We start from the raw sequence: 14,153 nt of genomic DNA on the forward strand, positions 1-14,153 counted from the left end.
CAATGAGTCTAAAGCCAGTAGGCTCCGGGGAGGGAAAGGGAAAGTGTGACTTGGGTGCTTTTCTGACTGGATGGGAGGTGGGACCTGGGGGCCATTCCAGGATGGAGACCTGCCTTAGCTGACAGAGGACCTGGCCTCCTACAGATGAGGACAGCCGTTCAAAGCAGGTGTTCTGAATATGGCCTGAGTATTCGGTCAGGTTCTCTCCTATGAGACTGTGGCCACAAGAACTAGATAGAGCTGCACAGCCTTTTCCAGAGTTCCATTAGATGTCTGTGAAGACCAGGCCCCAGGTTAGGGCAGTGGTGCACATCTGTGCAAAGCAGGCCTAAGGTTTTGGAGCAGAGACTGGAAAAGGTCAGAGGTGAGCTTCATCTTTCTTGAATGAGATAGATCTCTGCAAAATAAAATTCACTAAGGAGTCATGGCAGAACAGGCTACCTGCTCCAACTAAGGCCGATGCCACCACTTACTGGACACGACTGTCCTGCATTCTTCCCTGCCAATGGATGATTGCAAGTGGCTTCCAAAAGCCGTGTGGTGCCAAGGCTACCTACGGGCATATGAGTGAGCCCTCAAAGGTTCCTCAAATTTTGATGTGTATCAGAACCACTGAGAAGTTTGTCACAGTGCCAGTTACCAAGCCGGAGTCTTACTATACCAAGTTGGGGTTGGAAACAGAAATCATGTATTTCAAACACCCTAGATAATTCCAAGGTACTAGAAAGAGCTTGGAACGTGGCTCTCTATACCTGACTTTCTAACCCTCCATTTCCCAGAGTGGCTTCTAACTGTACAGTGCTGAGGAGTTCCAAGGACAAAGTGGCCCTGTAAGAGAGGGGTTTATACATGGCATCTCTAACTCTTCCAATATATATAAAGTCTGAATCTTTAAAATGCATTTCCAAGCCAGGCATTTTAGTACATGCCTGTCATTCAGCACCAGGGCTGAGACAGGAGGATTTCAAGTACAAAGCCAGTCTGGGCTATGGAGACAGTCTCAAAACAAAAATAAAAACAGACCTCCGATGACAAACAGGTCCCTGTCTGCCTCCTGTGATGAGGTGCTGAACCGCTGAGGTTGCAGACAAACTAAAGGGCCAACTAACACCACCTCTTTCCTCCACGTGCAACAGGGTGGTGAGGTCGAGGCTGTACCGGACCCCGCGGCAGCAAAGGGGCAAGGAGCCAGGGGCCTTTGGCTTTCAGAGAAGAGACAAGCTGGAGGCCCTGGAGAGAGTGCCCTCAGCTTTGGCACCAACGCCCAACTCATATCGGTGGGAGCCCAGAGAGTGAGCGAAGGGCCACACTGGGCAGGGAGGCAGGACGGAGAGGACACTGACCCACAGGGCCCCGTGGGGGCTTTATTTTGACACCACTTTGTTTCAATACAAACAGTGCTGAAAGAAAGTCATGTCCCTCTGGGGAGGGATGAGGGAAGAGTGGTCTGTGTTGTTTGGGAGCCCAACCTGCAATCCACAGGTAGAAGTTGAGCCCAGACTGCCAGCATGGCAGGGTGAGATGGCACCAAGGATGACACAGTGCGTGGCCCAGCTGCCAGTGAATGGAGCCCGCAGCTGCAGGTCCTCACACTCTCACTGGTTGATGGTTGATGGTGTGCTGTCCAGGACCCCTAAACCCAGGACGATGCAGAGGATGAAAGCTGAGCTCCGTGGGCTTCTTTCTCTCAGAGTCTCAGCTTCCTCGGCTGAGAAGTTCCTAGCATCCAGGCAGGACACACAGATGAGACTCACCATGGGGCCAAGCAGGACACAAAAAGAGGATCTCAAGCATAGACAGGGGTGCTGTGACCCACAGTAATGGTAGATAAAGGCTCTCAAACACCTAAGCAGAAGTCAGCTTCTAAGTGACAGCTGTGACAACGGAAGATTGGTCAGGCCTCCGGGCTGATCCCAAATAAAACCTTCAGGTACCAAGCAAAAGTTCCAGCTCTTTGTGAGCTACCACGGTCCTCCTAACCCATCTTTCCCTGGAACCCAGAAGAGGCCACTGACAGCAACAGCAGTGGCAAGTCCAGAACTTCTCCCTGAGGGCTGATACAGCTCAACTCGTGCTAGGCCTCCCCTGTCTCTAGAAGATGGAGGCCCAAGCCCCCAGACCACTTACAAGGATCCTAGAGCCTGCAAGAGCCTTATGCCTTCCCTCCTTGGGGAAGAACTAGACCCATAAAGCCATCCTGATGAACTCTGCCCCTCACTCCCAGTGCAGCAGGCCAAGCAGCAGCAGCTCTGGGGCAGGACTGGAAGGAAGGACAGACACTAGCATGGAGGGAGAGTGTGAAGGGGTGAGGACAAGGACTCAATGCACAGGCTGAGGACAAGGGCTGATGCCGACCATTCCCCTCTAAGATCCTCCCAAGTCATCCAACTCACACACCACACACAAAGTCAACAAATCCCCAGATCCACGAGACAGCCATCTCTGGCCTGGGAATCAGGGTTCTTGCTGTCACCACCACAGGCCTGAGCCATGGAGCCTGTATCAGTAGGAACCGTAGCGATCCTGAGTGGGGAGAATAAAAACACAAAGTCAGTCTCTGATCAGCAGGAGCTCCCCAGTGTACACAATGCCTCCTGAGCGCACCCACAGCAGAACTAGGGCTGGTTGCTGCAGAGGGCTGGGGACCCCCATGTTGGAAGTATGTGATGGAAGCTGGGGTGAAAGCCACCTGGATACTAAGGAAAAGAGAAGCCTGCCTGACAGAACCTGGGAGGGAAGAGAGAGCAGTAGAAGTTACAAGCTTAGCCAAATCAGTGCAGGCCCGTTATCACCTTAGGGAGAGGCTAGCACAAAAACAGGGATGGAGACTAACCCTCCTGCCAAGAAAATCAAGTGCTCTCTAGAGCTGCCCATGGCTGTGAAGCAGTATCTAGATACAGTATAAGGCAAACCTCTTTTCACTTCTTCCCAGGTCCAGTAGCCCAGACTCACCTGTAAAGAATTCATCACACCATTGGCCAGCACAGCCATCTTGCCAGCCACAGACTTGACACCCTGCTTAAACTGGGCAATGTCAGCTGTAGGAAGTACATTCCCCAGAGATACAGTTCCTGTCAAATTAAGGGAAGGGGTGATCAAGAACTCTGCAAGAAGCCCTTCCTAGCAACAGGGCACTCCAGTTGTGCTCATTTGGTGCCTGCAACAACACAGAGGCCCTACCTCCTCCATGAGCTCCATCCACATCCCCAAAAAGGTCTGAAGAGCTGATGGCACTGCTGCCCGAAAGCTGCTGTAACCGAGACCTGGCTTCATACTGTGTTGGAAAAAAGATAAGGTCTGGGCAATCTTTGGCCAGCGATAAAAGAACTGATTTATGCCAAATTATGTTATTCTAATGCCAAAGCCCAAGGACAGACAGGAAAGCTCAGGCTTCTACCTGCTGCTGCCAAGTAGACAACTTCACTAACCTCAGAATCCACTTCTCGACCAAAGAACATGTCAGACGAGATGGCTTTGGCTCCTGCAAACTTCTGACGTGCTTCACTGGACTCAAGACCTGAGCTGCGACTCTCCACTTCCCTCCGACTTGTGGTTCTGTATGGGCAAGTGTAGAACACCTCTGTCCCTTCCCATTACCACCAGGGAAAGTAGAGTGCAGAGACCAAAGAGTGTACCCGTGGCTTTCTGGCCCCAGCTTATCATGTCTATCCTGTGACTTTGAGATTCAAGAACCTTCCCCCCTAGTGAGTTCCTCAGAAAGAATGCCAAGAGCTCCTCTCCCTTTTCTTCACTGAAGCCATCATCAGACAAAGTGGAATATGGTTCCAAGGCCTTAGGCCCACTGTGGTCTCACTAGGACGCAAAAAGAAGGTCCTATCATCACTGCTGCTGTCTTGTCCTACTCAGAATCTGAAGTGACCACATCTGTTTGCCTGGCTTACCCCCATTCTCTTGCCATAACAGTGCCATGATCACTGTCTCAGAATCACACTACTGTGGGTAAGAGGGCCATGCCACTCCACTGATGAGGCACGGGCTCTAGGCTGGGGGTTTTACAACTTTCCTTCCAACAATCCAGTGAAGTTATTGCTTATGTCCTATTTTACAAACGGATAATATATGATAACAAAACATTCATTGTTCATAGGAAGATGGAGTAAGATTTTTAAAAAGTAAGGGGCCTACCAGGTGGAAAACATGGGTTTGATTCCTAATACTGCAGTCAACCAAAACTAGAAGCATATAGCCTTTGGAAGGGACATCAGAACTGAAACAGTAAACCAGGCTCCTCCCACCATAAAACAGATCCCAAGCTAAAAGCTCCTGCCTGTCTAATAAATGGTCACTAGCTGTATGTGGCTATTTACATTTGCTAAGATTACATTAAGAAACATTAAAAATTCAATTCCTCAGCTGCTCTGGCTCAATAGCCACACAGCTAGTGCAGGTATCAAACACTTCCATCACTGCATCAAGCACCGCCTGCCCATGCTACCTTTCTGAAATAGGCCGGATGCTGGAGATGGTAACTTCAGGTTCCTTCTCTTCTACCCTGTCCATACCCCAGGCTGCATCTGAATCCCAGCGGGAACCAAAAGTTTCTCCCAAGGAAAAGGGGTTATCCTTGTACCTAGGGAGATAGCAGAGTAAGCAACTCAGAGAAACCTGTGAAGGAACAAAACAGCCAAGTGTATGCCCCAGTAACAGCCTTACTTTGGGGGTCCAGAAGCGAATGTTCCAACATCATCAAACAAGTCAAGCTGTGAGCGGGAGGATTTTGCACTCAGCGGGGTTTCCTGCTCAATCATCTGCATCTCAGACAGCACAGAGTGGGAGATGGAGCTGTGGAGAAAGCACAGCAGGCCAAAGGCTGGTAATGAGCATCAACTGTTCACAGACCAAGAGCAGAAGCCAGGCTGATGGAGGTTTCCCCAACCACCACCCAGTGTAGCTCCCTGCCTGTGTATTGCACTGGGCCAGCCCAGGCAGAGAACTATGTTCTGAACTGTGTGTAATGACCTGGGTCTCTCAAAAGGCTTTTCCCTAGACCATGGCTATTGATTGTCCTCTTAATAATGTACACCAAATGATGAGTGGTCAGTCTCCGTTCCTCCCTTTTTGGTTTCTGGTTTGCATTTTCTGAGGGGACTGGCTATGTGACCCCGCTCCTCCTTCCTCAGCCTTTCCAGTGCTGGGATTACAGGTATGAGCTGCCATGCCCAGCCCCGTCTCCATCCTTACTCAGAACCTCATCATACCACAGACCCTGTCCTTCCTGAGACCCTGACAGATGACACATGCACAAAGCATGAAACACCAGCTGGTCCTCATGGGATCACGGTGAGTTCTGAATCATTGCTTCTCTTAGAAAAGAGGAAGAAGAAGAAAAGAGTATTATCTCCTAGCCTAGAGTCTGGCCATGCACCAAGACCAGGATCTGACAGTGCTCCCTAAGACCTGGATCTGCCAGTGCTCCCTAGAGTGGGCAACAGCATAGCCAGTGCCTCACTCCTGTCAAGATCTGTCGTGTTCACAAACTCACAAATAGATTCCAAACTGAAAACTCCCAAGGAATGAACATATTGCAACTGGATTTTAAATAAGGTAGACTAGATTTAAGTAAGAGATTCTGCTGCGTAGTAAAAAAAAAAAAAAAAAAAGAGAGAGAGAGAGAGAGAGAGAAAGAAAAGAAAAAAGAAAACAAAGAGGTTAAGAGTACTGGCTACTTTCCCAGAGGACATGTGTGTAATTCCTAGCACCCACATGCAGCTCACAACTATCTAGAACTGTGACCCAGTACTCTATCTCTGACCATCAGTCATCCTTGGCTATGTAGCTACTTTGAGGCCAGCCTGTTCAAAAAAAAGCAAAACAAACAAACAAACAAAAAATCAGCCAGGCCGGGCTGTGGTGGCCCATGCCTTTAATCCCAGCACTTGGGAGGCAGAGGCAGGCGGATTTCTGAGTTCGAGGCCAGCCTGGTCTACAGAGTGAGCCCAGGACAGCCCGGGCTACACAGAGAAATCCTGTCTCGAAAAACCAAAAAAAAAAAAATCAGCCAGGACTAATAAGACCCTGTTTCAAACTAACAAACAACAACAAACAAAACAAAAACAAGAAAACCAGGGCTCACTTCCTAGGACATGGCAGGGGAGAAATGCCTCTAATAAGGTGTTCTCTGACCTTAGGACATGTAGGTCCCATAAGTACACACATACAAATAAAAATATAAGTAAATAAAAATATAGTTTTAAAAGGTTTAGTGAATGATTTAGTGAATGTTGGTAGGAGTGCTCAATGGGTAAAAGCATTGGCTACCAAGTCCACTGGCCTGAGTTAACCCTCTGGGGCCCAGACAGTAACGGGAAAAGATCCGTATAAGTTGCCCTCTGACATCCACCATACACACTGGCACACACATGTGCGCACACACACACAGCAGAAAAAAATTAAATTAAAATTAAATGTAATAATTAAAAAAAAAACCCTTACATACTAATTTTTAAAAAATCAACAACAACAACAAAAAACCCTGATATGGAAATACATTAGAAGCAGAGACAGGAAGATCAGACTCTCAGGGGCCTCATCAGCTATATAGCAATTTCGAAGCCAGCACAACACAGGAAACAAATAAACAAACAAAACCCACATATACTTACATCATACATGAACACGCAAACATTCACGCACACCTGCACGTCACTAATGACACTACTGCTTACACTAGCAGCATACAGACTGAAAGAGAAGGAGGTAATACCAAGTATATGTTCTGAAAGATTACATTACAACAATCAGACTTGCCTTGGAGGGTATAGTAGAGCACACCTTTAATCCCAGCACTTGGGCAGAGGCGGGCAGATCTCTGAGTTAGAGGCAAACATGGTTTACAGAGTGAGTCTAGGACAGCCAGGGCTACATAGTATTAAAAAAAAACAAAACAAACAAAACTACAAGTAATTCAGAACTAAAAGGTCAACTCATTTACCAATTGCTAGGTTTGGAGGAAGCTGCTCAGCATCTGTTTCCTCATCGGCACAGAGGGAACAAGGCCTCCAACCTAGGACTATTATGTCTGAGACGTTTCTCATAGCGAGGCCCTGCCTCCTAGCAAGAGCCGCGGCACAGGCTAATTGCAGCCAGGACCTTGTCAATGGCACCAGTAGATATTCTTCTTCATCGTCTTCATCCTCTCTTTTGAGACAGTCTCTCAGAACCCAGTCTGACTTTGAATTCCTATGTAGCCAAGATCACTCTCAACTCCTGCTCCTACCACTCCTCCGTCCCTCGTGCTAGGATCACTGGTGCAGGCCACCATTCCTTGAAGATACATTTAGCCCAGGCTAAAACTTGCTATATATCCAAGAATGATATATAATGACTGAACCTCTGATCTTCCTGCCTTCAGAGTGCTGAGAATACAGACTTACACCAACACACTAGTGTTATATAGTCCTGAGGATTGAAATCAGAGCTTCATACATGCAAGACAAACACACTATCAACCAAGCTACATCCCCAGGCCCCAGATATTTTCATTTTTAAAAGATTAAAAATCTATTACTATCTTTAATTCCAGCAACTGGAAGGCAGAGTCAAAAAAATTGGACTGGGAGTTTAAGGCCAGCCCAGACTACACACTAAGACCATCTTAAAAAACCAAAGCCGGGCAGTGATGGTGCCTTTAATCCCAGCACTTGGGAGGCAGAGGCAGAGGGATTTCCGAGTTCAAGGCCAGCCTGGTATACAGAGTGAGTTCCAGGACAGCCAGGACTACACAGAGAAACCCTGTCTCAAAAAACCTAAAATAAACAAACAAATAAAACAAAACCACTATTACTGAAATCTCTAAATATTAACTCAAAATGCTTCAGAGAGCAGCTCTGCTTTTGTTAAGCAAACCACAGAACACAAACCAAGTAGTTCTAGAACAACAGACTCCCAGTTAGGCAGTGGTGGCCACACATGTATGCATGCACGCAAACACACACAGGACTCCCAACCCAGAGGCATTTGAAATGCGGGATAGTTTGAAGTGTTATAGCATCTGGAAGGATGAATGGCATTTAGTGGACAAGGACTCAGAAAGCAAAAAGTTCTAAGGTTCTCAGGTCTTGGGGGAAAAAGAACTGCCCAGTCCCAAAGCAGTCATATTAACAAGTGCCACCCTGACCTGGGATAAAACAGCACCTGATCCTGCCCACTTATGTAACTAATACGTGTGGGCCAACCACTGTCCTAGGTACTTTAAGACAACAAAATATTCTCTCTTCAAACTCAGAGGAAGACTAAGCAAGGAACCCTGACTGGCTGGGTAGAGCCTGTTCTGGCTCCCAGAAAACAATAGCATTTTTCTAACACAGCAGGGCCCAAGCCTCACCTTCGGGACACCAAGCCCATGCCCAGCCTTTCAGCCTGCTCTCGCTTCTTTCCTTCAAGGTTCTGTAGCTTTTTCTCCTCCTTCTTGCGATCAATCTGGAGCTCCTGGTAGGCCAGACGCATGGAGGCAACCCTGGAGGGAATGAACACTCAGAGGCTGCCATCCATGCCACTTGCCACCAACCCCCACACAAGCCAAGGGCACCACAGCAATCACGCACATGGACTCTTCTGCCTGCTTCTTGGCATCAGCTGCCTGCTGCTCTCGGAGCTTCTCTGCCACCTGGGCCTGCCGCTCAATCTCAGTAAAGCTCTGGTTGCTCACCTTCTGAGCTCCCAGGCCTTTCTTGGCACCCAGCTGAAGAGAAAACCATGTGATGTGGGGTCTGGCCAGCCAGTCTCCTCAGCTCCCTCCCCAGTGTGGTCACTGTAGTCACACCCACAATGAAGGGGGTCCTCCTTCTTAGGTTCAGTGAACATTCTAAGAAAACAGTGCTTCTCTAAGAGCTGTGATGAGGAGCTTGGCACAACTGCCACACAGGTCTCAGGAATGAAGGACAACAGGTAATGCTGACTGGGGTCTGCTATGTGCCAAGCTCTGTAAGTACTAGATGTGCTTGATCTTGCTTATTGCCCAGGAGTACCCTTAAGACGAGTATCTTTAAATCACTTTCACAGACAAGGTTCAGACAAGTTTTGTGCCTTTGCCAGTACATGGGAAGAATTGAAGGAGCCCAACTACAGCTCGCAACCACCCTATGACATTGCCTCATCCCACCTACCCCTTTCTTAGTTGCTGCTGGCTTCTTCTTGCCAATAATGGAGCTTTTCAGTTCTGTGTGAGGAAGAAGGTGAGCATGAGCTAGGACAAAGGATTGTCAGAGAAGGTGGCTCAGGCCACACCAGGCAGCTTCACACAAGAGCATGTAAAGAATTCCTTCAGATGGAAAGGCAAAACTGCCACCGCCAGTTCCAACCAAGAGTGCTCAAGCCAAAGACAGGCAAGGTTAGGGGAGCTCACTGATGCCTAAAATGTCACAGTAAGAGCGTAGACCCGAGGCACCAAAGACAAAGTACCCAACCAAAGTGACAATCGCTAGGCAGGGAGCTGCTCAACAGCCTCAGCTGCTAGAGCAGGAAGCTGGCAAGCAGGGCTTCCCAAACCCCTGGTTACCTCTGGTAGAGGAGGGCCCTTTAGCTGACAGATACATGGACTCTGGAGGAAAAACAGACGTGTGGCTAACAAGGGCCGGCCCCCAAAGATTCATAAAGCTCCCAAACCCAGAAGCCTATGCAGAGCCTACTTCAAAGTCTGCCTTCTCACAGAATCAGCTGGATAGTCACTGGCTTCCTGCCCCAACCCCCAAGAGTCAACAGAACAAACCAAGGTCAGCAAAGGAATTGTTTACCATAACCAAGTCTGAAGGCCACAGAGGAGTGAGAAAAGGCTGAACTTTGAAAGGACAGCACTGCCTCTAGCCATGAGCAGCTCAAAACTATCCCCACACCTCATGAAATGGACAAAACGGGCCAGTCCTACCTGACACCAGTCCCATTCCAGTCTCCCATCCTTTGGCTAGATCTACCCCTACACTCAAAATGACAGCCATCCAGGCTTGTCAGCTCAAAGGCTCTGAGGTCAGCGTGTCAGTCAAGAGCTTCAATTCCAGTGCCCACCCAAGAGGGGTCAGTTCCTCAGTGTCCTATGGTTAGTTCAGATGAGTAGGTGGCAGAGATGTGAACAAATATTTGAGGCCCACTCTCCCCAGCCTCCCCACACCTGCTAGCTGTCATACCCAGAGAGGCTTGGGGTGAGGTTCCAAGCAGATCAGTGTTGGGGCCATGTTCAGGTTCTGTGGATACAATTGACAGGAGTTACATTAAGGAGGTGGTAAACAGGCTGGCATCCCTAAGCTTGCCATCAAAAGATGTATGCCCACCCCTTCCTCCAAGGACTAAACTGAAACCTTCTCTGAACTCCTATGTCCCTGGCCAAGTGTCCATTTCCTATACCCTAGTAGTCCTTTTCCAGGCCTAGGCACTTGGTTGAGATCTGGTCTGAACTCACGTGCCAGGCTACTGCTCTCTGAAGGTAGGGCTGGCTGCTGGGTCCCTGAAGGATCCGTGGCTGCTGTATCCCAAGCAGGGGCCTAAAAAGGAAGCCAGATCACAGAGGCCTCAGTAAGCCCTCCTAAAAAAACACAGCTACCTATGGATAGGAGGCACTGCTCCCAGCTATAAGACAAGATTGGTGATTAGCAATCATACTCACCAGTTACCATGGAAGACAAATGTAGGAAAACACCATCTTCAACTTACAGCTGAGCCCATCCCCCTAACTGATAAAGCACTAGCAACTGTTACATACTGACCACGCACCAGGCACAAATCCACGGGTGCGCACATATACAAAAGGTTCAGCTTAAGTAACTGTACAGGCCCTATGAAGTAAGTATGTCTCCATTTTAGAAACTGAGTTTTTGCCAGATTGACTTGGCCACATCACAGAAACACTTGCAGAGAAGCTGGGATGTGACCTGAGGCTCCAACTTCAATACCTATTGCCAACAGAGGGGAAACCTTTCTTATAGGTGGGTCACAGGGGAGGCAGTCCTCATGGTCTCCAACTTCTGTTCTTTTTTGGAAAATATAGAAGTTGTTTAGGGTCCCTGGGACTTCTTGAGCTTTTAAACTAGTCTCTACTCCAGAATCTATTTCTAAGGAGGATTCCACAGCACTCTCATAAGAAGTAGGCAGTCATTACCAATTCCTGAACTACAAACACTCTCACCTAACACACCAATTTATGTCATGATCACAAAAGGGTATATACAGCCTTGGTAAGTAAAGCATTTATCAGAGGAAATATCCCTGTGGTGGGGCTGGAGAGATGGCTCAGTGGTTAAGAGCACTGACTGCACTTCCAGAGGTCCTGAGTTCAAATCCCAGCAACCACATGGTGGCTCACAACCATCTGTAATGAGATCTGATGCCCTCTTCTGGTGTGTCTGAAGACAGCTACAGTATATTCATATATAATAAATAAATAAATCTTTAAAAAAAAAAATATCCCTGTGGTACTCACCTGAGTATGTTCTGTGAAGAAATCAGCGTCTTTCTTCTCTGGAGAGTGACTAGGAGCACTGTTCATACTGTCTATCCAAAGCTGGAAGGGAGAAGACATGTGAAGCTCAGGGCTATTAACATTTCCTATGCCAACACCCTAACCCAGGAGCCAGCACTCACATCAGTGCCGTGCCTAGCCAGAGCCGCACTCCCTAACTGCCGGATCTTTTCTCGGTACATCTGGGCAGCTCGGCTGTTATATTTGGTGTTAGCATCGTTGGCCATACATCCATGTTGGCGGAAAAAAGCAGTCTGGAGAGCAAAGAGAAGAAGTGTGTATGTGCAAATACTCTCACCAAAGAGAACTATATTCACACTATAGGAGACACTAAACAATTTGCGTTATCATTTATATAGGATGACATATAACTGACACCAGATTTTCATAGATGTAAAGGTCTTCCAAAATTTCTTTTCAAAACAAGACAAAACAACAACAAAACCCTTAATTTTTATTATTATATGTGCACCATAGAGGACAACTCTATGGAGTTGGTTTTCTCCTTCCGTCTTTATATGGGTTCCCTGAATTGAACTCAGATGACCAGGCTCGCTCAGTACACACCTTCTTCACTCAATAACCAACCTCACTCTTCCCTCCTCCAAAATTTCTAAAAAAAAAAAAGAAAAAAGAAAAAAAGAAAAGAAAAAAGAAAGAAAGAAAGAAAGAAAGAGTGAAAGAAAGAAAAAGAAACAAAAACCCACCATGCCATCCTCTATGAGACCAGGGAATGAAATCTAGGGGACTGAAGACTATATGTACTTCTCACCCCAGCTATCCTCCCTCCAGGAGCCCACAAAACCCCAATGACTATGGAGACACAACTATATTCACTGGGCTTTTCCCGAGAGTGCCTGTCAAGTTTAGTTTGTATTTAATTAAGCCTCTTTGAAAGAAGCTGTTTACAATTTTCTGAATTTATAAAACAGTGTGTGGCATGTTCCAGAGCTGCGAGTTCTCTGAACAGAGAAACCAAACTCACTTCTAAGAAATCAAAGAAAAGTTAAGTACCCAGGCAGAAGGATAGGGGTCGAGGAAGGTAAAGGAACGTTAAGTTACCGCATTGGCATTCCCGCCGACCTGCATACATCTCAGCTGCAACCAGTTCCAGTTCGAATCCAACTCTGTGGACCTGTGTAAAAGGGCTGAGTATCACCTACCCATTGACACCAAAACATGCTTCCCTGTCAAGACTAAACCTGTTATTTGGCCTCAGGCTTCTGTGGGTGTCCATGAACCATCGGTCACTGCCCCATTTCCTCCTCTCTTCCCTATATTTGAAATCATTGCTCTTCACCCAATCCAAAGGGTACTAATTATTTCTGAAAAGGAGATTAGAAAGGAGGTCGACTTCTCAGGAATGCAGGCACCGGTTTGACTCCTCTCTAAGAGGGTCAAAGTCGCACTGGAGACCTATTGGGCCAATCCTTCTGCAATAACAAGGTCAATGCATCTAAGTTCCCCCAAAACTGATGCTGAATATCATGTTAACCATGAGGAGAGAAGACTACAGAGGTGCCCCCCCCCCAAACTCCCCTCTGTAGGCTAGCAGAACTCCCGCCAGGAGGTATCCAAACACCAAATTCAGAAAGGTGGTCCAAGTCCAGTTGTCCTCTTCCCGTCGCTGACCATACATATAGCCCCTGTGGAGGCACAGCACTATCACACAAACCTACCTGATAAAGCTGAGATGGACACCCAAGGAGCGATGCACTCCGGAGCAGTCAATACACAAAAATACACCATACGTGATGCTGGCCCAACTAGGACTCTTGGCACCACAATCGAAACAGGCCTAAGAGGCGACAAGTGAATGATTAAGGCCCAGAGTCGAGGCCCAGCGCTAGAAACCACAAGAAAGCCTCCAACCTCCGTCCCCGCCCTCCCTCAGACCCCAGGGGTCAGGAGACGTCTTCTCCGCCGGCGCTAGGATCTGTGCCCCTCCTGCTCAAGCACCTTGTTGGTGGGAATTGCGCGAAGCCTCTTAAAAATAGTCTGGATTTCGGTCTTGCTCGGGCCCGCCGCCATTTTCTCTCCTTCCCAGATACCACCGCGACCGACAGGTCCCGGCGCGGGCCAATCCTCGGCGGCGAAGGCAGGCTAACCGCACCGGTCACGACAGGGCCCTGACCCGCCTACGAGTGGAGTGATTCGACCAGATCTGGGCCAGTGAACGTCGGGCGGGACTGAAACATGACGTCAACAGCAGGGAGCTCCACAATGGGCCTGAGAGTGAACGCCGCGCTGCGCCTGGCCAATCAGCAACCGGAGCGGGCGACGGCTCGTGGGCTGGCCCAAACTTCCTCGCGAGTTCCTGCTGGACGACGGCACCCTACACACCTAGTTCAACCACTGGCTGTGGGCGACAGGCAGATAGCCATGGCAACAAACACTGTGATGAGTTACTGATGGATGAATAATGATTAACAATCTCCCAAGTGCTCCTAGTCCCATCGGGAAGACATTGGCAGAGCTCCAGCTTAGCTCACAATTCAGCAACTGGCCTGGAGCAGAGGCTGGCACACAACCACCTTGATCGCAAGTCCCTTCCAGTCCAGATTACAATCCTGAAATTCCAGGGGCAGGTACCAAGAGGCAACTGCCTGCCCAATCCCAGTTTCATAACACATGGCGCGAGCACACACACACACACACACACACACACACACACACACCCTCATGC

General features: G+C 48.3%; 2 protein-coding genes across 3 annotated transcripts in view; one reads left to right on the forward strand and one right to left on the reverse strand.

Annotated features, from left to right (window-relative positions):
- Positions 1 to 1,399, forward strand: part of CUNH11orf49 (chromosome unknown C11orf49 homolog) — a 165,476-nt gene extending 164,077 nt beyond the window's left edge. Inside the window, exon 9 of the mRNA XM_028778468.1 lies at positions 1,137 to 1,399. Coding sequence (XP_028634301.1) covers positions 1,137 to 1,296 — 160 coding nt within the window. The 3' untranslated portion in view covers positions 1,297 to 1,399. The remainder of the gene's footprint in view (positions 1 to 1,136) is intronic.
- Positions 1,330 to 13,716, reverse strand: Arfgap2 (ADP ribosylation factor GTPase activating protein 2). Of its 2 annotated transcripts, XM_028778465.1 has the most exons (17): positions 13,427 to 13,716; positions 13,147 to 13,265; positions 12,530 to 12,602; positions 11,590 to 11,721; positions 11,429 to 11,509; positions 10,412 to 10,493; positions 10,140 to 10,196; positions 9,518 to 9,559; positions 9,126 to 9,178; positions 8,565 to 8,701; positions 8,345 to 8,476; positions 4,675 to 4,803; positions 4,457 to 4,591; positions 3,429 to 3,555; positions 3,181 to 3,274; positions 2,953 to 3,071; positions 1,330 to 2,523 (listed from the first exon to the last, which is right to left on the reverse strand). In XM_028778465.1, exons 1-17 carry the CDS (start codon positions 13,496 to 13,498, stop codon positions 2,503 to 2,505), a joined length of 1,605 nt encoding a protein of 534 aa, XP_028634298.1. In that variant the 5' UTR covers positions 13,499 to 13,716; the 3' UTR covers positions 1,330 to 2,502. The 2 variants fall into 2 exon arrangements, with proteins under 2 accessions (XP_028634298.1, XP_028634299.1); XM_028778466.1 differs by lacking the exon at positions 9,518 to 9,559.
- Between the last annotated feature and the right edge of the window lie 437 nt (positions 13,717 to 14,153).

The sequence above is a fragment of the Grammomys surdaster genome, unplaced genomic scaffold (assembly GCF_004785775.1).
Source record: "Grammomys surdaster isolate TR1022 unplaced genomic scaffold, NIH_TR_1.0 338, whole genome shotgun sequence".
NCBI lineage: Eukaryota > Metazoa > Chordata > Mammalia > Rodentia > Muridae > Grammomys > Grammomys surdaster.